Here is a 16,487-nt window from a genome sequence, read left to right on the forward strand (position 1 = left end):
AGTCAGCACTTGAGAACACGGACTGCTTTTGAAGATGACCCAGGCTCACTTCCAAGCACCCACGTGGCAGGTCACAACTGCCTGTCACTCCAGTTGGAGAATTACAGATGGTTATAGATGCCCTCTTCCGGTCTCCTTGAGCACTTCATGGGCAGGGTATACAAACAGTTAAGCACATATATGTAACAATAAATACACAACTTCAAACATGGTCATAAATATGCAAGGTGTTGAAGAAAAATACCCACAAAGCTGTTGCAATCAAGTATTTTATGTGGAAAGAGCCGTGGGTACAAACAGGGACCAAAATCACCTATGTAGAAAGATTCCTTTGGAAATCTAAAAGTTTTGAACAAATATTAAAACGGATTATACTTTAATTTACCCTAAACACACTACATAAGAAACAATATTAAACATCATCCATCAATCAAAATTACATTTCGAAGACTGTATCTTATACACAGGAAGCTAAAGTAGAGTTCATAGCAGTGTCTAAGACTCCTGAGAAGGCTGTCTGCAAAAAAAAACTGTGGTCATCTCTACAGGAACACAGGCCACGCCATCATCTTCCTTGTTTCACATCACTGATGGCTCCCCATACGTCGAACATGAACTCATCAGGAAAGGCGAAGTCTCCCAGGGTCTCGTCAAGTGCGACAGCAAACTCATCCGGGTTGCTCTTGTCTTTCCCAGCTTCAAACATGGTCGTAGCTGTCAACGATAATGTTTAAAGATCGATGAGCCGTGAATTAGCGTCCAAGGGCTGATAGAATGTTAGCAGGACCGTGACTGCTTTACCCCAAAGCAACACACACACTTTCACTCACCAAAGGGCAGGGATAGATTTCGGCATCTGTCCACTGTATCAGTGTGAAGCTGTCACCATTGTCCTGTCCCCCACCTGAGAGCCTGTCACTTGGGAGTCTCTAGCATCCATTTGGAGTTGTTTGGGGTTTTTTTGTTTTGTTCTTTATGTCTAGTGGGGGCCGTGTGTGTGTGTGTGTGTGTGTGTGTGTGTGTGTGTGTGTGCGCGTGCCGGAACACAACCTCAAATGCTGTCCCCTGAAATGTGCCCCTCCTCTTTTTGAGGACTGGCCTCTCCTTGGCCTGGAGCTCGAGAGTTAGACTACACTATAATCTAGCCAGCTCCAGGAATCCTCCTGTCTCTACTACCCCAACACGCTTTAAAGCACACACCACCACATCTAACACTTCCACATGCGCTCTGTGGATAAAACTTGTGCCGAGCCCTCTCCTCATCTGGACCGGTGAAGACACACTGTGAGAAATCCCATGGCTAACCTCACCAGGAAAGTCAGTGTGTGCACACAGCACGTCTCCCACAGTGACTGAGAGTCTCTGTCCTTCCCCTCCCCCAGCCCCCACCACATGGAGCAAACGCTCTCCTCACCAGAACTGTTTACAGGCTGTCACACAGCACTTTGAGTTCTGTGACATTTTTCTTATGCAGCTTCTAGCTTAGGGTCGAAAATTAGGATGGTGTCTGTGATCTGCCTTCCCTAGGAAGTTACTTAAACCCCGTGTTCTGTGTCTCTGAAACAGCGTTCATCAGTACACATCTCCTAAAAACTTTCCCCAGGAACTAGACGCCCATAGAATCCACCCTACATGATTGCTCGGCCCCTTATAAGCACTAACAACCAAAAAGATTTTTTAATACCATACATATTACAACTAAGTGCTGACCTCTTGTGGCCACTCTGAGAATCTTTTTTATGTTTCTACCACCACAAAATTTTGACCAATATACAGTTTCCATTAAGTGTGTGAATATTTAAACAAGTTTTAGGTATAAAAATTAACCTATTTCTTATCATCTTATGTGTATATGTATATGCACATATATGTATGTGTATATATGTATGTATATGCAGAGGCTCTACCTATAAGCCTCACCCTCACCTTACATGTTTTAAAAAATATTTTATTTACCTATTGTTTTCATGTGTGGGGTAATTTTCGCCTGCATGTATGTCTATGCACCATGCGTATGCAGTATATGTAGTGCCTGTGGAGGCCAGAAGAGGGTGCTATATCCCCTGGATGTCACAGATGGTTGTGAGATGCCGTGTGGGCCAGGTCCTCTGAAAGAGCAGTCAGTGCTCTTAACTGATGAACCATCTCTCCAGCCCCCACAGTGCTCTTTTTACTAGAAATCTACTCCAGACTCCATTGACTTAGAAGGGGCTCTCCACTGCAATTGCATTGTTGCACTGACCAATGAAAGAAACCCGAGCAAGAAAGATGTCCGTCCCTCACTATGAAACATCATTAGTATACACCTTCCTACCCAGCTACAAAAGGAATTGAGGGAAAAATAACTTAGGAACCTACCATTCAAATCGCCTCCCCACATATTTCTGCCTTTTTAATAGGATAAATTTCTAAATTCTAAAACTGACAGAATTAGTTCCAAAATCCTATGTTGGTATCAGAAGACACTGTAGGTCCTCAGGCAGTTAGCCGTTGCCTTAGAGCTTCCAGAAGGAACGTGAGGGCGTGTCCTTGAGTTAGATCAGTCCAGGGGACTCAGCGTCTGCCAGAATCTCAAGGTAGTCCGTGTTAGCTTGGCTGGTTGGAACTCACACCTCAGAGCTTAACTTTACAGGCACTGAAGTACATTCATCCCACAAAGTCTCCTGTGAGGTTGGGTGTGGTGGCCCACGACTTTAATCCCAGCACTTGGGAGGTAGAAGCACATTGATCTCTGAGTTTGAGGCCAGCCTGGTCTACAGAGCAAGTTCCAGGACAGGACAGCCAGAACTACACAGAGAAACTCTATGTGGATAAACCAAAGTAGGGGAGGGAGGAGGAATAAAGGAAGGAAGGATGAAGGGGAGAGGGGAGAGAGAGAGAGAGAGAGAGAGAGAGAGAGAGAGAGATTCTGAAAGCAAAGAATGCTGGGAATGCAGGTACCGGTCTCATTTGTCTGTTACATTAGTCTCACATTTCTGAAGCATATTTCATGCTAATTGTATCTGAACAACAGAAATTCCTAATTTAACAACAGCTGGCATTCTTCAAATAATTACTTTCCTTACACTTTGACTCCCTAAGTGACTGATCACATTACTAACCATGTATGATGACAATGGCTTTGTGTCAATCAAAGGAATTTGCTACAGGCACTTAATTAAACCGACAAGGGACCACCGGGAGACTTTGCTGAATTTTCTAGAATATTTAGTGGTCTTAATTTCTGAGAGCAAGAGAAAATTCATTTTTTTAAGGTTCTTTTTCAAATTACATTTATTTCTCCATTGTGTGTTGTGTTGTGTTGTGTGTCTGTGTGTCTGTGTGTGTCAGTATGTGTATCTGTGTGTGTCTGTGTGTATCAGTATGTGTATTGTGTCTGTGTGCTTGTCTGTGTTTGTGTCAGTATGTGTGAATATGTGTGTGTGTGTCTGTGTGTGTATGTCTGTGTGTGTGTGTGTGTGTGTGTGTGTGTGTGTGTGTCCACGAGTGAACGCACCAGGCTCAGTGAACAACAAAAGGCCTTTACCTGATAGGCCATCTCATTGACCCAGAAAATTCATCTTTAAAGACTTGTGTCTTAAATTCATTTATAATCATTTGTACTATTACCCAACATTCTGTTGTACTATGTGTGTATTTTCTAAGGTTTAATTTATAGAGCTTGAGAGGTGACTTGTCTATTAAGAACACTAGCTCTTGTAGAGAACACAGGTCAGTTCCCAGCATTCCCATGGCAGCTCACAATTATCCATAACTCCAGTTCCTGGGGATCTGACTCCCTCTTCCGACCTCCGAAGGCACCAGGCATGCACGTGGTGCACCTACATACACACAGGCAAAACACTCACACACAAAAGTAAAGTCACTCTTTTACTGGGGGGAGCTGGAGAGCTGGCTCAGTGGTTAAGAACCCTCAGGTCCCGTTCCCAGCCCCCACGTGACCGCTCCCAACTGCCCACAGTCCCAGTTCCGGGAGCTACCATGGCCTCTTCAGGCTTCCATAAGCACCAGACTTAATGTATCTCTGCATAATTAAATACGTGTGTTGGGGAGAGCACAGAGCCCATGAAGGCCAGAAGAGAGTATCAGACCCTCCGGAGCTGGAGCTACTACGAGTCATTCCCCGTGGGTACCAGGAAACCATCACATCCTCTGGATGAACAAAAGCAGTCTTAGCTGCTGAACCATCTCTCTAGCCCCCGCATCTGCTGAAGGCAGCCCTGAGGTCCTACACTGAGAGCTGTGGTTCTCCCAAGTCCCAGCTCAACTAAAGACAGATGAAGTAGATCATTTTCCAACAAACACTGCCTGTCTATATTTTTGAGGTCACTGCCCTCTCTTAGCCCTCTCCCCCTCATTTCTATGCATCTGTCTTAGTGTCACAAGCCTGAGCCATTGATCCCAATCCCAGAATTTCCCCAAAGGTAGAATTCTGGAGATGAGGTGACCCTGATGTGCACAGGCTGTTTGACTCTGATGGCACCTCATCTCCTTCCCTAGATGTACTGGTTAGTTTTGTGTCAACTTGACACAGCTGGAGTTATCACAGAGAAAGGAGCTTCAGTTGGGGAAATGCCTCCATGAGATCCATCTGCAAGGCATTTTCTCATGGGGGAGGTCCCCTTGTGGGTGGGACCATCTCTGGGCTGGTAGTCTTGGGTTCTATAAGAGAGCAGGCTGAGCAAGCCAGGGGAGGCAAGCCAGTAAAGAACATCCCTCCATGGCCTCTGCATCAGCTCCTGTCCCCTGACCTGCTTGAGTTCCAGTGCTGACTTCTTTCAGAGATGAACAGCAGTGTGGAAGTGTAAGCTGAATAAACCCTTTCCTCCCCAACTGCTTCTTGGTCATGATGTTTGTGCAAGAATAGAAACTCTAACTAAGACACTAGATTTGGGGAATTTCCTTGGACACTGACTAAGTTTTATGCCTTTAGTTTTTAATCTCAGCCCATTTTTCTGCCCCTTGGGTTTTCGGGTTTGCTGGTCTTGAAAGGGTGTGGGCTCTACTGCTTAGCTGTCTCCTTCCCTGGAGTCTAAGTGTGGGGTATATTGGCCTTGTCTTCTGATCATGGTATTCTTGCTTTTGTTGTTTATTGGTGATGCTGTCCACTGTGGTTTGATTCAGGTTTGGTTTGGTTTGGTTTGGTTTTGATTCACTAAATTTTTCATTTCCAACATTTCCATTTGTTTGGTTGGTTAGGTTTTGAGACAGGGTCTCACTATGTAGCCCTGGCTGTCCTGAAGCTCACAGAGAGCCACCTGCCTTTACCTCCTGAGTGCTGGCATTAAAAGCATACATATATACATATACATATACATGTTTTTTCGAGACAGGATTTCCCTGTGTAGCTCTGGCTGTCCTGTTGTCCTGTCCTGAAACTTGCTCTATAGACCAGGCTGGCCTCGAACTCAGAAATCCGCCTGCCTCTGCCTCCCAAGTGCTGGGATTAAAGGTGTGCGCCACCACGCCTGGCATGCACCACTTTTAAGCAGTACAGTATGATGTTTCTATGTGTTTGTGTTTACACTACAGAATAACTAAATCTGTACTGACTGGTTTTATGTCAACTTCACACAAGCTGCATTTACCTGAAAGGAGAGAACCTTAATTGAAGAAATCTCTCCATGAGATCCAGTTCTAAGGTGTTTTCTTAATTAGTGACTGATGGGGAGGGCCTAGCCCACTGTGGGTGGTGCCATCCTTGGGCTAGTAGTCCTGGGTTCTATAAGAAAGCAAGCTGAGCAAGCCAGGGGAAGCAAGCCAGTAAGCAGCACCCCTCCGTGGTCTCTGCATCAGCTCCTGACTCCCGCTTCCTGCCCTGTTTGAGTTCCTGGCCTGACTTCCTTTGATAATGAGCACTGATGTTTAAGTGTAAGCCAAATAAATTCTCCCACCCCCAACACCTAAAAAATGCATGCACACAGTACCTGGCACATTCCCTTTTTTTTTTTTTTCCAAAACTTTAATTTTCTTGTGGAATTTCTCTTATTTGACTGGCTTTCTTTTTTACACTTAAGATTGATTTTCTTACTTCATTTATCTGATCTTACGTTTCTTGTGTGTTGTCCCTGATCATCTTATAAGTACGCTCTTAAATCCTTTGTCTGGCATTTTACCCAGTTTAGTTAGTATTTTTAAACTCAACTGTTGAAGATTTATGGGCTTTTGACAAGCTTAAGAGTCATGCCGTCTCGCTTTTTGGGTTTCTTGTGTCTCTGTGCTGAGGTGTGCATCTGTTGGTTGTATACCGCATCCATTTTATCTAGCTTTTAATGAGCAGCCTGTTCTTAAGGTTCAGTTGCCAGCACCTCTCAGAGAGGAGAAAACAAATTACTAAAATATCAACTGCAGGGAACCCACCAAGACGCAGCGGTACACTTAGACTAAAACCTCGTAATACATCACCACCGATCATAAACTGACAGGGACAGAGCTGACTGTGAGGTAAGGTTAACATTATTTAAGGTTAGTACAGAGACAGGAATGAGAAAATAAAGCAGGGAGGAGAGGGGGGAGCCAGAAGAGGTCCCAGGTTACAGAAACATAGAATAAATCAGAGTGCTAAGGAGAAAGCTGAAAGAAAATGAAAGTCAAAAGGAGGTCACCCAATCATGAAAAATGCATAAACAATATCCTAGAAACAATATAAACATAAGAGCTTTGGGAATAAGATAAAGTAAGAATATACCGAAGGCATAGTAAAAAGAGAACTGGAAACAGGGCTACCAAAACAGGCGGCATGCTACACTGGCTTCTCTTGGGTCCGTAAACCCGGGGTAAGTCAGTGCCTGTGGGTCAGAGGCAGCTGAATGTGTAGACTCTGGTCTTTCTTACAGTTGATGCCTCTGCTGTGCCAGTGTGGGTCCCAGGTCAGCCGTCCCCCTAACTGTCTTCCCTTCTGTGGCTTCTGCTAACAACATACAGCTCTGCATTCTGTGGGGGTAGGCGGGGTCTGCTGTGCTCCCCAAACCTCTCAGTTCATACACCACGGAGTGACTAATGTTCCAATGGAGGGAGTGCCTCTCAGCGCGTTAGGGGTGAGAGAAGTAAACAGTGCAGGCCAACCTGACTGAACCTTTGAAACCTCTAAGCCTTAAATGCCCTGAGGGGGAGGGGAGGCAGCGGGTGCCAAGTGCCTCGGCGCAACCACAGAGTTCTCAGTCCCTGTGGCAGCCACGGGTGGCTCAGAGTTGATCAACCTCCTGCATCGGGTTCCGGACCATGAGGCTGCAAATCCATTCTAGGATGATGAGGCCTGTGCCCAGACACTGAGGGTGAGGCCACGTCATTCTCCTGGTCTCTATGCCCCACTACCTCCTTCCTCTGGCTATATGCATCATGCCTGAGATGTAGTGGGTTGACTTCGGGCTCCCTGGGAGTTAGAGCATGAGCACACGAATAGATGCAGCAGCTTAGGAGAAATCAGGTCACATCCTGCTGCAGCCAGCCCCTTGGAACCAAGAACAGGTACCTGCTGAGACAGAAAGGGGTGGCAAGCCCATCCACCCACTGCAACTGCAAGACAAGTCTATGGCTCTGACTGGTGCCTGTCTCCAGGACAGGTGTAGGGGGTGTCAGATGCTCTGATCAGGAATGAATGCTGAAGGTCCTGTTCCCCAATTGGTTCTTGATCCATCAGTAAAGATGCAAGCAGCCAATGGCTGGGCAGAAGAGACTAGACTTCCTGTTTCCCCGTAGGCAGGCTAGCAGATACAGGAAAAGGAAAGAAATTCACCATGCTTCAGGGGGAGAAAGAGCCACCAGCCCTGTGAGATCTCAGGTGGAATGGCCATTGGCCGCTTCCCCTACTGGGCCTAGGGCAGCAGGTAGGAGGTTAGAAACACAACTAAGCTGAGGGCAGATTTAGGGTGCTGAGCTAGGACCAAAGGTAACTGAGCTAAGAAAAGATTTAGGGTGCTGAGCTGGGGGGTGAAAAGAAGGGCACAATAGCTGAGAGAGGCTTAGAAGAACCCGCCACTGAGCCAAAAGCATATTAAAAATAAGTTAGCGTGTGTGTGTGTGTGTGTGTGTGTGTGTGTGTGTGTGTATGTGTGTGTGTGTGTGTGTTTCATCCTCAGCTCCAGGGTGGCTCCTGGGCGGGGGTTGGTAGCACAGTCCGCCCACCCAGAGCTTAAAGCTGGACTGGTAGAAACTACATGCTATAGACAGGAATCAGAGGGGCTCAATTTTGAGCAGCCACCTCTCAGAGCAAGGACACCCAGCCACAGCCCTGTGAGACACGGGGAGCGACACAGTGGACCTCCTGTTCAAGTGTCAATGTATCATGCCTGAGGAGTCACTGTCTCCTCAAAACCCCTGTTGTATCTGGGCTTGCAAGAGCAGGAGGCGTTTCCGGTACTTCTTGCCTTACCTCTGATGCGAGGCTTCGGCTCCCTCCATCCCACTAGCAGGAACCACACAGCCCCAACTTCGCTCTGTTGGCTTCTTTGTGCTGAGTCTCCTTTCTGCGTCCTCCTTTTGTTCATCTCTCCCTTCTCTCCCTCGATGGCTTTTCCCATCCTCTCTCCTCAGAGCAGAGTTTGTTCTTTGTTACCCCAACTCTTCTCATCACACGGAGGCAGCTGCTCAGGCTCCGTATCACCGCTATCTCTGGAGTTACCCATCTAGTGTTCTGTTTTATGTATGAGTATATGCATGTGCACCATATGTGCACAGTGCCCATGGAGGCCAGAAGAGGGCGTCAGAGTCCCTGGAACTGAAGCTACAAATGGTTGTGGGCTGCCACATGTATGCTGGGAGCTGAACCCAGATCATCTACAGGAGCAGGAGAAGTGACCTTAACTTCCAAGCCAGCTCTCCAGCTCCCAGAGCCAGCCATTTTTGAAGACAAGATCCACCTCTGGATGTTTTAGTTATAAAAACCATAAGTTTCTCTTACTTTTTTTCCCAACTTAAATACAGTTGGAATTGGGTTTTTTTTTGCTTTAGTTTTGTTTTGCAATATTTGCTACCGGCAGGGTAGCAAGGACAAATCTTAGTTAATGAATCAAGACCTTGTCATGTTAATAGTAACATAAAAAAAATTTCCTAGGAAACACCCAGAAATCCTAGTGCCAAGCCAACTGTTCATGAATTCTGAGTCTTTTTCTCCCTAATTTGGAAATCCTATTAAAAGATGTGCAACTTTAATATCACAGTACATAATGTAATCAATAATCAATGTAAAGGTGGCACCTCAGATAGGAAAACTTTCTATATGTATCATTTATTTATATGTTTTCATGTATATTTTAATGCACAGAACATGGTAAAGGTGACTATTATTTGCAGTGTCTAGATTAAAATTTTAGTAAAATTTTTGTTTGTTTTTTGAGGTAGGGATTCTATTATGTAGTTATGGCTGTCCTGGAACACATAGTGAAAAACAGGCCGGCCTTGAACTCACAGAGATCCACCCATCTCTGCTTCTCCAGTGCTGAGATTAAAGGCGTGGACTACCACACCCAGTCTAGATAAAATTTTAAAAGTTGATTTAGCACCAATATCTCACGGCAAGGAACAGGGTAAATCATTACTCTTTACTGTTTTTATGTTCTGTTGTACTCCACAAATCCTTTTTATCTTGAAAGTATAACTGGGTATCATTTGTAAATGGCATGGAAGTTGTCGTTAACAGTCTTACCTAAGTCAATATCTCGAATTCCCATGTACAGTTCAAGGAGATCATCAACCTTTTCAATTGCCTTTGCTTTGGTTTCAGAGGGCTGTGAAAAGAGAAAGTCAAGATATTGCATTTACAAAATAAAATTCCTTGATGGTCTGAGCACACACAGCAGGAAGTAGCTGGCCCATTAGCTAATTTTAGTGGACATAATCTGGAATATAGCATGACCTTATAGCTAAGTACAAACCAATACAGTAAATACTTAGCTATAGTGTCAGCATTAAATAGTATGGATTTTTTCTTTTTAAGAAAAAGAAAGAAAAGGACATAGTTCCTAAGCTCTGAGCTACCTCCATAGAACAAAGTTGTAGCATAATTGATCAGACAGCCGTTTTAAAGGGCATAACATATACAAGCTGGAAGCCTTCAGAAGGACGTGATTTAGGACCTGTGTTTCCAAGGGTGGAGAGATGTCAGACACATGGGAGACACACCTCAAGTAGGAGACAACATATATGGGAAGCCCTTGAGAATGTGTGAAGTCTGACAGAAGAACATGCTATGGTTACTGTAAGAAGTCCACAGGCCTGGAGAAAACAGTCTGTGCTGCAAACTCAGGGGACCTGCGCCATGAAAAGGTTGGGAATCCTCTCTCTCTCTCTCTCTCTCTCTCTCTCTCTCTCTCTCTCTCTCTCTCTCTCTCCCCTCCCCCATCTCCAATCTCCATGTGTCAGTGTGTCTGTGTGTCTGTCTGTGTATCTATATGTCTGTGTGTATATCAGTATGTCTGTGTGTGTCAGTGTGTCTGTGTGTTTCTCTGTGTGTCAGTGTGCCAGTGTGTCTGTGTGTGTGTGTCTGTATGTCTCTGTGTGTGTATGTCTGTGTGTGTCTGTGTAGCTGTATGTTTCTGTATGTATCAGTGTGTCTGTGTATGTCAGTGTCTGTGTGTATGCATCTGTATGTCTGTGTATGTCTGTGTGTATCTGTGTATCTGTATGTTTCTGTGTGTGTCAGTGTGTCTGTGTGTGTCAGTGTGTCTGTGTGCATCAATGTGTCTGTGTGCATCAGTGTGTCTGTGTGTATCAGTGTATCTGTGTGTATCAGTTTGTCTGTATACCTGTATGTCTGTGTGTGTATCTGTATATCTGTGTGTGTTTGTGTGTGTGTGTGTATCAGTGTGTCTTTGTGTGTTTCATGTATGTGGAAATGTGCAGCATATCTGTGTGGAGGTCAGAGGCCAACATGAAGTGCTCTCCTCAATTGCTCTCCCTTATAGTTTTCCAGTCAGCGTCTCTCCTTGAACCTGGAGCGTGCTGATTCAGCTAGGGAGCCTCCAGGCTCCTCCTCCCCCTGCTGGGATCATCAGTGTGTGTGAATGTGTACATGAGGAAGTGCAGTACATTATGTGTGACTGTGTGTATGTGTGAGGAGTGTAGGTCTGTGTGTTTGTATAAGTGTGTATGTGAATGAGTAGGCTTTTGTGTGCATGTGTGTAATATTTGACTGTGAATTGTGAGATAGTGTGTATGTGATGTGTGCATGTAGAGATATAAGTGTATGCACGTGTATGAATCTATGTGAATGTGTGAATTTGTGTGTGTACATGAGTATTTAGAATGTTTGTATATAAAGTAAGTGTATGTGAATGTGTATGCGTGTGTGCATCTGTGTTTATAATGTGTATATGCATGTGAGAATGTGTATGAGAGTGTGTGCTCAAACTATCTGTGTGAGTATATGAGTATGTATGTGGGGATACGGAGTATGCATGTGTGTACACATGTATACTAGAGGTATATGTATGTCAGTCTGTATGTGTCAGTGTCATTGTGTGAATGTTTGAGGTTTAGTATATGCAAGTGTTGTATAGTGTATACATGTAGCTGAATGTGTGTTTATGTGAAGTATGAGTATGTCTGCAATTGAGTGTACATCAGTATTTCTGTGTGTATTCATGTGTGTGGAGTGTTTAGGTATGTCAAGTATATGGACTGTGTATCTATGTATGGGTGTATGTATATAAGTATTGTGAGTGTATGGTATCATTGTGTGAATGTGTATTTGAGTGTAATTGTGCATGTATGGATAGCTGTATAGAATGTATGAGCAGTGTGCATATATGTTGTGTGTGAATGTATGAGCATGTGTATAGAGTACATAAGTTAGTGTGTGAATGTGTATATATCAGTATGAGTATTGTACAGTACATGTGTGTGTGTTTCTATGTGCATGTGTTAGTGCAAGTGTGTACACGAGGTTATGTATGTGGGTGAGGGTGTATAAAGTGTATTATGTGCACATGTGTGGGAAAGTGTTAACATGAGTGTACTTCCTTTTGGGGATTAAGCCAAGGCTTGTACATTGTATATACCCTATCACTGTACCAGAGATTCCTCAAAACTTCATTTATAGGGAACTAAAACTTAAGAAAAGCACTTGACAGAACCAATTGCTCCTGCTTCAATGCAATGGTTTTTAATTGTCTGTAAGGCTGTGGCTACACCAAGTATCTTGATTTGACTGAGAATGGTCCCCATAGGCACATACATTTGAATGTTTGGTCTACACTTGGTGGAGCTGTTTGTGAAGGATTAGGAGGTGTGGCCTCGTTGGAAGAGGTGTGTCTCTAGGGGCAGGCTTTGAGATTTTAAAAGCCCCACCATCTCCAGTTAGTATGTGTGCAACCCCCTCCCCAGCCTCCGGATTCTGGATCAGGTGCAATCTCTCAGCTACTTCTACGGTGCCATGCATGCATGCCTGCTGCCATACTCCCCACATGGCATGGGCATGGTCATGGGCTCGCCCTCTCAAACTGGAAGTTCAATAAACTCTTTCTTCTATAAAGACACCATGCCCTGGCCATGGTATATCTTCCCAGCAATAGAACAGTGACTACGACATCAGCTAGCTCTGATATTAACCTTCCTTTCTCCCTGGCTACAGTGTAAGGAGTGGTAACAAGCGTCGGTGCTCCTCAGATACAAACAGCACCATTGTCTGGCCACTGCTTTCTGAAACTACTCTTGATCCCTTGCCTCTTTCCAGCCACATCCTTTCCTTCAGGCAGAGGTTTCCTAATTTCCTTCCCTGCCATTCCCTCTCAAGCCCATCCTGCTCTGCAGCGCATCCCCCTGAGCCAAGGAATTCTTCTAAAACACACAACTGACAGTTACCACAGGGCCTTTCACGCCCTCACCCATCTCTTCCCCGAGCCTCCTCACCAGGCAGCAGCAGCACTCGCTGCAGCGGCTCCCTAGGCTCTCGGGCCGCGTGCGCCACCTAGCGGCACTCGCTGCACCGCTCCCCAGTCTCCCAAGCCGCGTGCACCTTCCCCAAGCCCGTGGCTATTTCATAATGCACCTCCCACTTGCACCGACTCTGCCGCTTCTAGAGGGAACTGCTTGCTGCTTTCTTGTCTTCCCTTGTCCCTGACAGCTTCTTCATCGTGACACTGTGTGTCCGGAACTGTTCATCAGCCCTGCCCCTGGTTCCTAATGGCTTCTGTTAAAGCCTTTCTGTCTCTCTTTAAGGGAGGAAAAGGGCCGTTATTGATCCTTAAATCACTGGTGCCCAGACTGCCAGGGTCAGCAAAGGCAATGAATAAACAACGAGGCCTGCGAGTGCAGCATCGTGGTCAGCTTCCTGCATTTGTGCCAGGTCAGAAGGGAGATTGTTTCAAATCCTGTAAGTTCTTTAAACCCTTCAGAAACTTGATTGCAGGCTATTGTACCAATTTAATATTAGCATCAAACTAGCTTCTTTTCATTATGAGCTAATTTTAATTGACCTATTTAATTAAACAGACTATGCACATCTGTGGATTTTTAATGTATATATTTGAATAGCTTTTTCTTAGCTCCTCAGATAGATCTATCTATAGGGCTACCCTCCTTCCACTGAAACCTACAAGCATCCTGTAGAACAGGGTGCTTAACAGATACCCATTAATTGCATTAACTACAGGGAGGTGATGTTCATCCCACGGGACGTGAGGTGCCCAGCACAGCCTGCCTCTTCTGCACACTATGGCAAAGCTGTCCCTTCTTCCTCACAGCCTCCAGCAGAGAGCCAAGAGAGCATTCTCCCAGTGTTCACTGCAAGCTCCCACCCACTGACTACGCATTCCTCCTGCCCAGGTCCTGCCTTCCACTGAGGCGTGTTCGGAGATTCGAGGAGCAGTGGCAGTCTTCAACAGTACCCCAGGCAGCGGAATGAGCAAAGGAAAAAGTAAAGATGCTCCTGCCCTGCTGTTCCACGCAGGACTCATCGAGGCTCGCTTTCAAAGGCGTTGGCTCTACTGCGTCTGGTCTCGCAGCTGCACTTGCCTCTGTGCTGGCTAATTCTGTCAACTCGGTGAAATGTAGCTGTAACTGTAACTGTAGAAACTCATCTCTGCGAATCTCTGTAAGGGACGTTCTAGATCAGGTTAACTGAAACAGGAAGACCCGCTCTAACCATGGGCAGCACTGTGAAAGGAACTGGGGTCCCAGAACAAAGAGGAGAAGTGAGGTGAGCCCAGCGTTCATCTCTCTTTGTTGTGTCATGAGCCTCTGCTCAAGCTCCTGCCATGGAGCTTTCCCCAGTGTGACGAACTGAATGCCTAACTCCTCTAGGTCCCTCGAAGCACACAGCATCCTGAGTGAGTGACTCACGAAGTCCCAAAGACAGCATTGACCCACTGATCCTTTATCTGCTCTGTCAAACCAGCCCCTCACTGACCCTGCACACCTGTCATCCAGCAAGCTCTGGGGACCACCCTGTAAACAGCATCCTAACTAGTCACCTGACTCATCCTCTGTTCTGCAAACCTGGGGATCTGAGGGCACCAGCATTCACACACAGACTGTGAGGGCCCAGGGCCTGGGGCTCAGAGGGCAGCATTCACACAAAGTGGTGAGCCTGGGCTCTGCTCTCAGGAGCTGCAAGTCTCAGGTGCCTTCACCTCCCTTCATCTGCACTGCCCTCACTGCAGTGAGTAGACCAGACCGGCCTCGGCCCCGCCCACTCGGATCCCTGCGGGCTCCGCCCCCCGCTGCTCTCTTCCTTCCCCTCTATCCTTCCATCCTCTCTTCACCTTCTGGCATTTTCCACTCAGACATTGACCTTTGCGTTGACACAGTCAGTCAATATGTGAAACCCTTGCTTTTCTCAACCTAAAATAAATCCATAATTAATTCATTAATGCTGAAAAAACGCTTGAGTTCCTACGACACGGTGGGGGTGAGGGAGGAGCAGGGGGCAGGGCGGAGTTAGAATCTGGTGTATCACAGAGCTGGACCCACAAGGTTTTGCTGGTAGGAAGAATATAGAACATGAAAAAAAAGGAGCCAGAGCGACTAGGAAATATTTATCTTAAGATGTCACAGCTATAATCTTTCATTATAACAGTCTCCATAGTGCATTACTCCGGACTCTGCCTGAGTTCTTTTAAGTTTTAGATAATCCGTATGTCCATAGACAGTCTGGATAAGTGATCTGCAGGGGGGGGGGGGAGTCCCACTGACCACAGCCTCTCTTCCCAAGCTCTGGTGTATTTTCCTCTTACTGTTACCCCAGTGGTTTTCATGTCGCATGAGGAGGAAATGCACTCAAAGCATGCGTCTTGCGCCCGAGTGCATTTTACACGCTAAGACTATGTTAGCTTTATCACCAGCTCTAATAAATGCGCAGACCTGTACATTTCGGGACAGAATGGGATAACATACCAGCTCTTCTACTGTAGCGGGGCCTTTCGATCTCAAACGGAGGGTCCCTCTCGAAGTACCAATTTTTTCTGTTGATGTCTTTCCGGCTTTCGACCTTGGTCCTATTTCTGTAAAAACACATGAGTAGGAAAGGCGTGAGCTCAGAAAGGTTCCCAGCAGACGCTGTGAGAAACAATACACAATTATGGCAGATTTGATGAGGGGTGTGCCTTCTTACAGAGTTACAAAAAGACAAGCAGCCCACCTGGCTTCCATTATTCCCATATGTCTGTGGGCCATTGGATGTACCAGAAGAAGGCATCCAGGTGAGAGGGGCTGGAAGCTTTACAAATGGAACAAAAGGAGTTGGTTTTATTCTCAGAGCAAAGAGGTAGGAGTGTCCCAGAAAGCAGCCAGGAAATCCCGTGGGACTTCACCTCTGTCATGAAGCTGGGGAAGAGAGAAGACTGATGAAGGGAAGCACTGTAACTTGATGCTTTGCAGACAAAATTCCACCTACCACACAGACTGCCCTGTGAGGCCTGCTGTTATCAACCCCATCTTACAAAGAAGGAAATTAAAGCCAGTGCAGCTGCAATTCAAAACCAGGCATGGTGGCTCATGACTAATGCCAGCACTTGAAAGGCTGAGGCAGGGAGATTGCTAAACTCCTATCACATGATCCCAAACTCTTCACTCCTTACTTAACAACACAGCAGCCCCATAGCAACCAGAAGCTGGAAGAATGGCTTCAAAGGAGATTCTACAGAGTGAGGCCCTGGAATTAAAATAAGCTGGGGGACTTCCAAAGAAGGAACTCCCACAGTCTCCAGGGACCATCCAAGAGAAGCCACCGCTGTCCTGGGACTGACTTTGCCTACACTTTATTTTGGTCTTTCTCTTGCAAAGCACCAAGTGTGGTTTTCCAAGGCACTAATCCTAAGCAGCAACACAACCCAGGGAGAGGGGAGGGCGGGTAACTGGAAGGGGTGTGCCCCATCTAGACCTCTCCAATAACACAGGCCCTGTGGGAACAAAGGCCCTGCTTAGCCAGCCAGACTCACTGTTGGCAAAGAAACTGGATACTCAGGGGTTTGTACGAATTTCCTGATTTTTTTTTTTTCAATTTAAGCCATTAAGCCCAATCCTTTAAAAATAGCACACTGACAAAAATAAAA

The 16,487-nt window shown here is 45.9% G+C and overlaps 1 protein-coding gene across 1 annotated transcript in view; it reads right to left on the reverse strand.

Moving 5' to 3' along the window:
- Nucleotides 1–259: 259 nt before the first annotated feature.
- The window catches only part of Gipc2 (GIPC PDZ domain containing family member 2), a 72,796-nt gene continuing 56,568 nt past the window's right edge, over nt 260–16,487 (reverse strand). Inside the window, exons 4-6 of the mRNA XM_021196729.2 lie at nt 15,331–15,437; nt 9,644–9,725; nt 260–714 (exon numbers count right to left, since the gene is read on the reverse strand). Coding sequence (XP_021052388.1) covers nt 566–714; nt 9,644–9,725; nt 15,331–15,437 — 338 coding nt within the window. The 3' untranslated portion in view covers nt 260–565. The remainder of the gene's footprint in view (nt 715–9,643; nt 9,726–15,330; nt 15,438–16,487) is intronic.

The sequence above is a fragment of the Mus pahari genome, chromosome 4 (assembly GCF_900095145.1).
Source record: "Mus pahari chromosome 4, PAHARI_EIJ_v1.1, whole genome shotgun sequence".
Classification (NCBI taxonomy): Eukaryota; Metazoa; Chordata; class Mammalia; order Rodentia; family Muridae; genus Mus; species Mus pahari.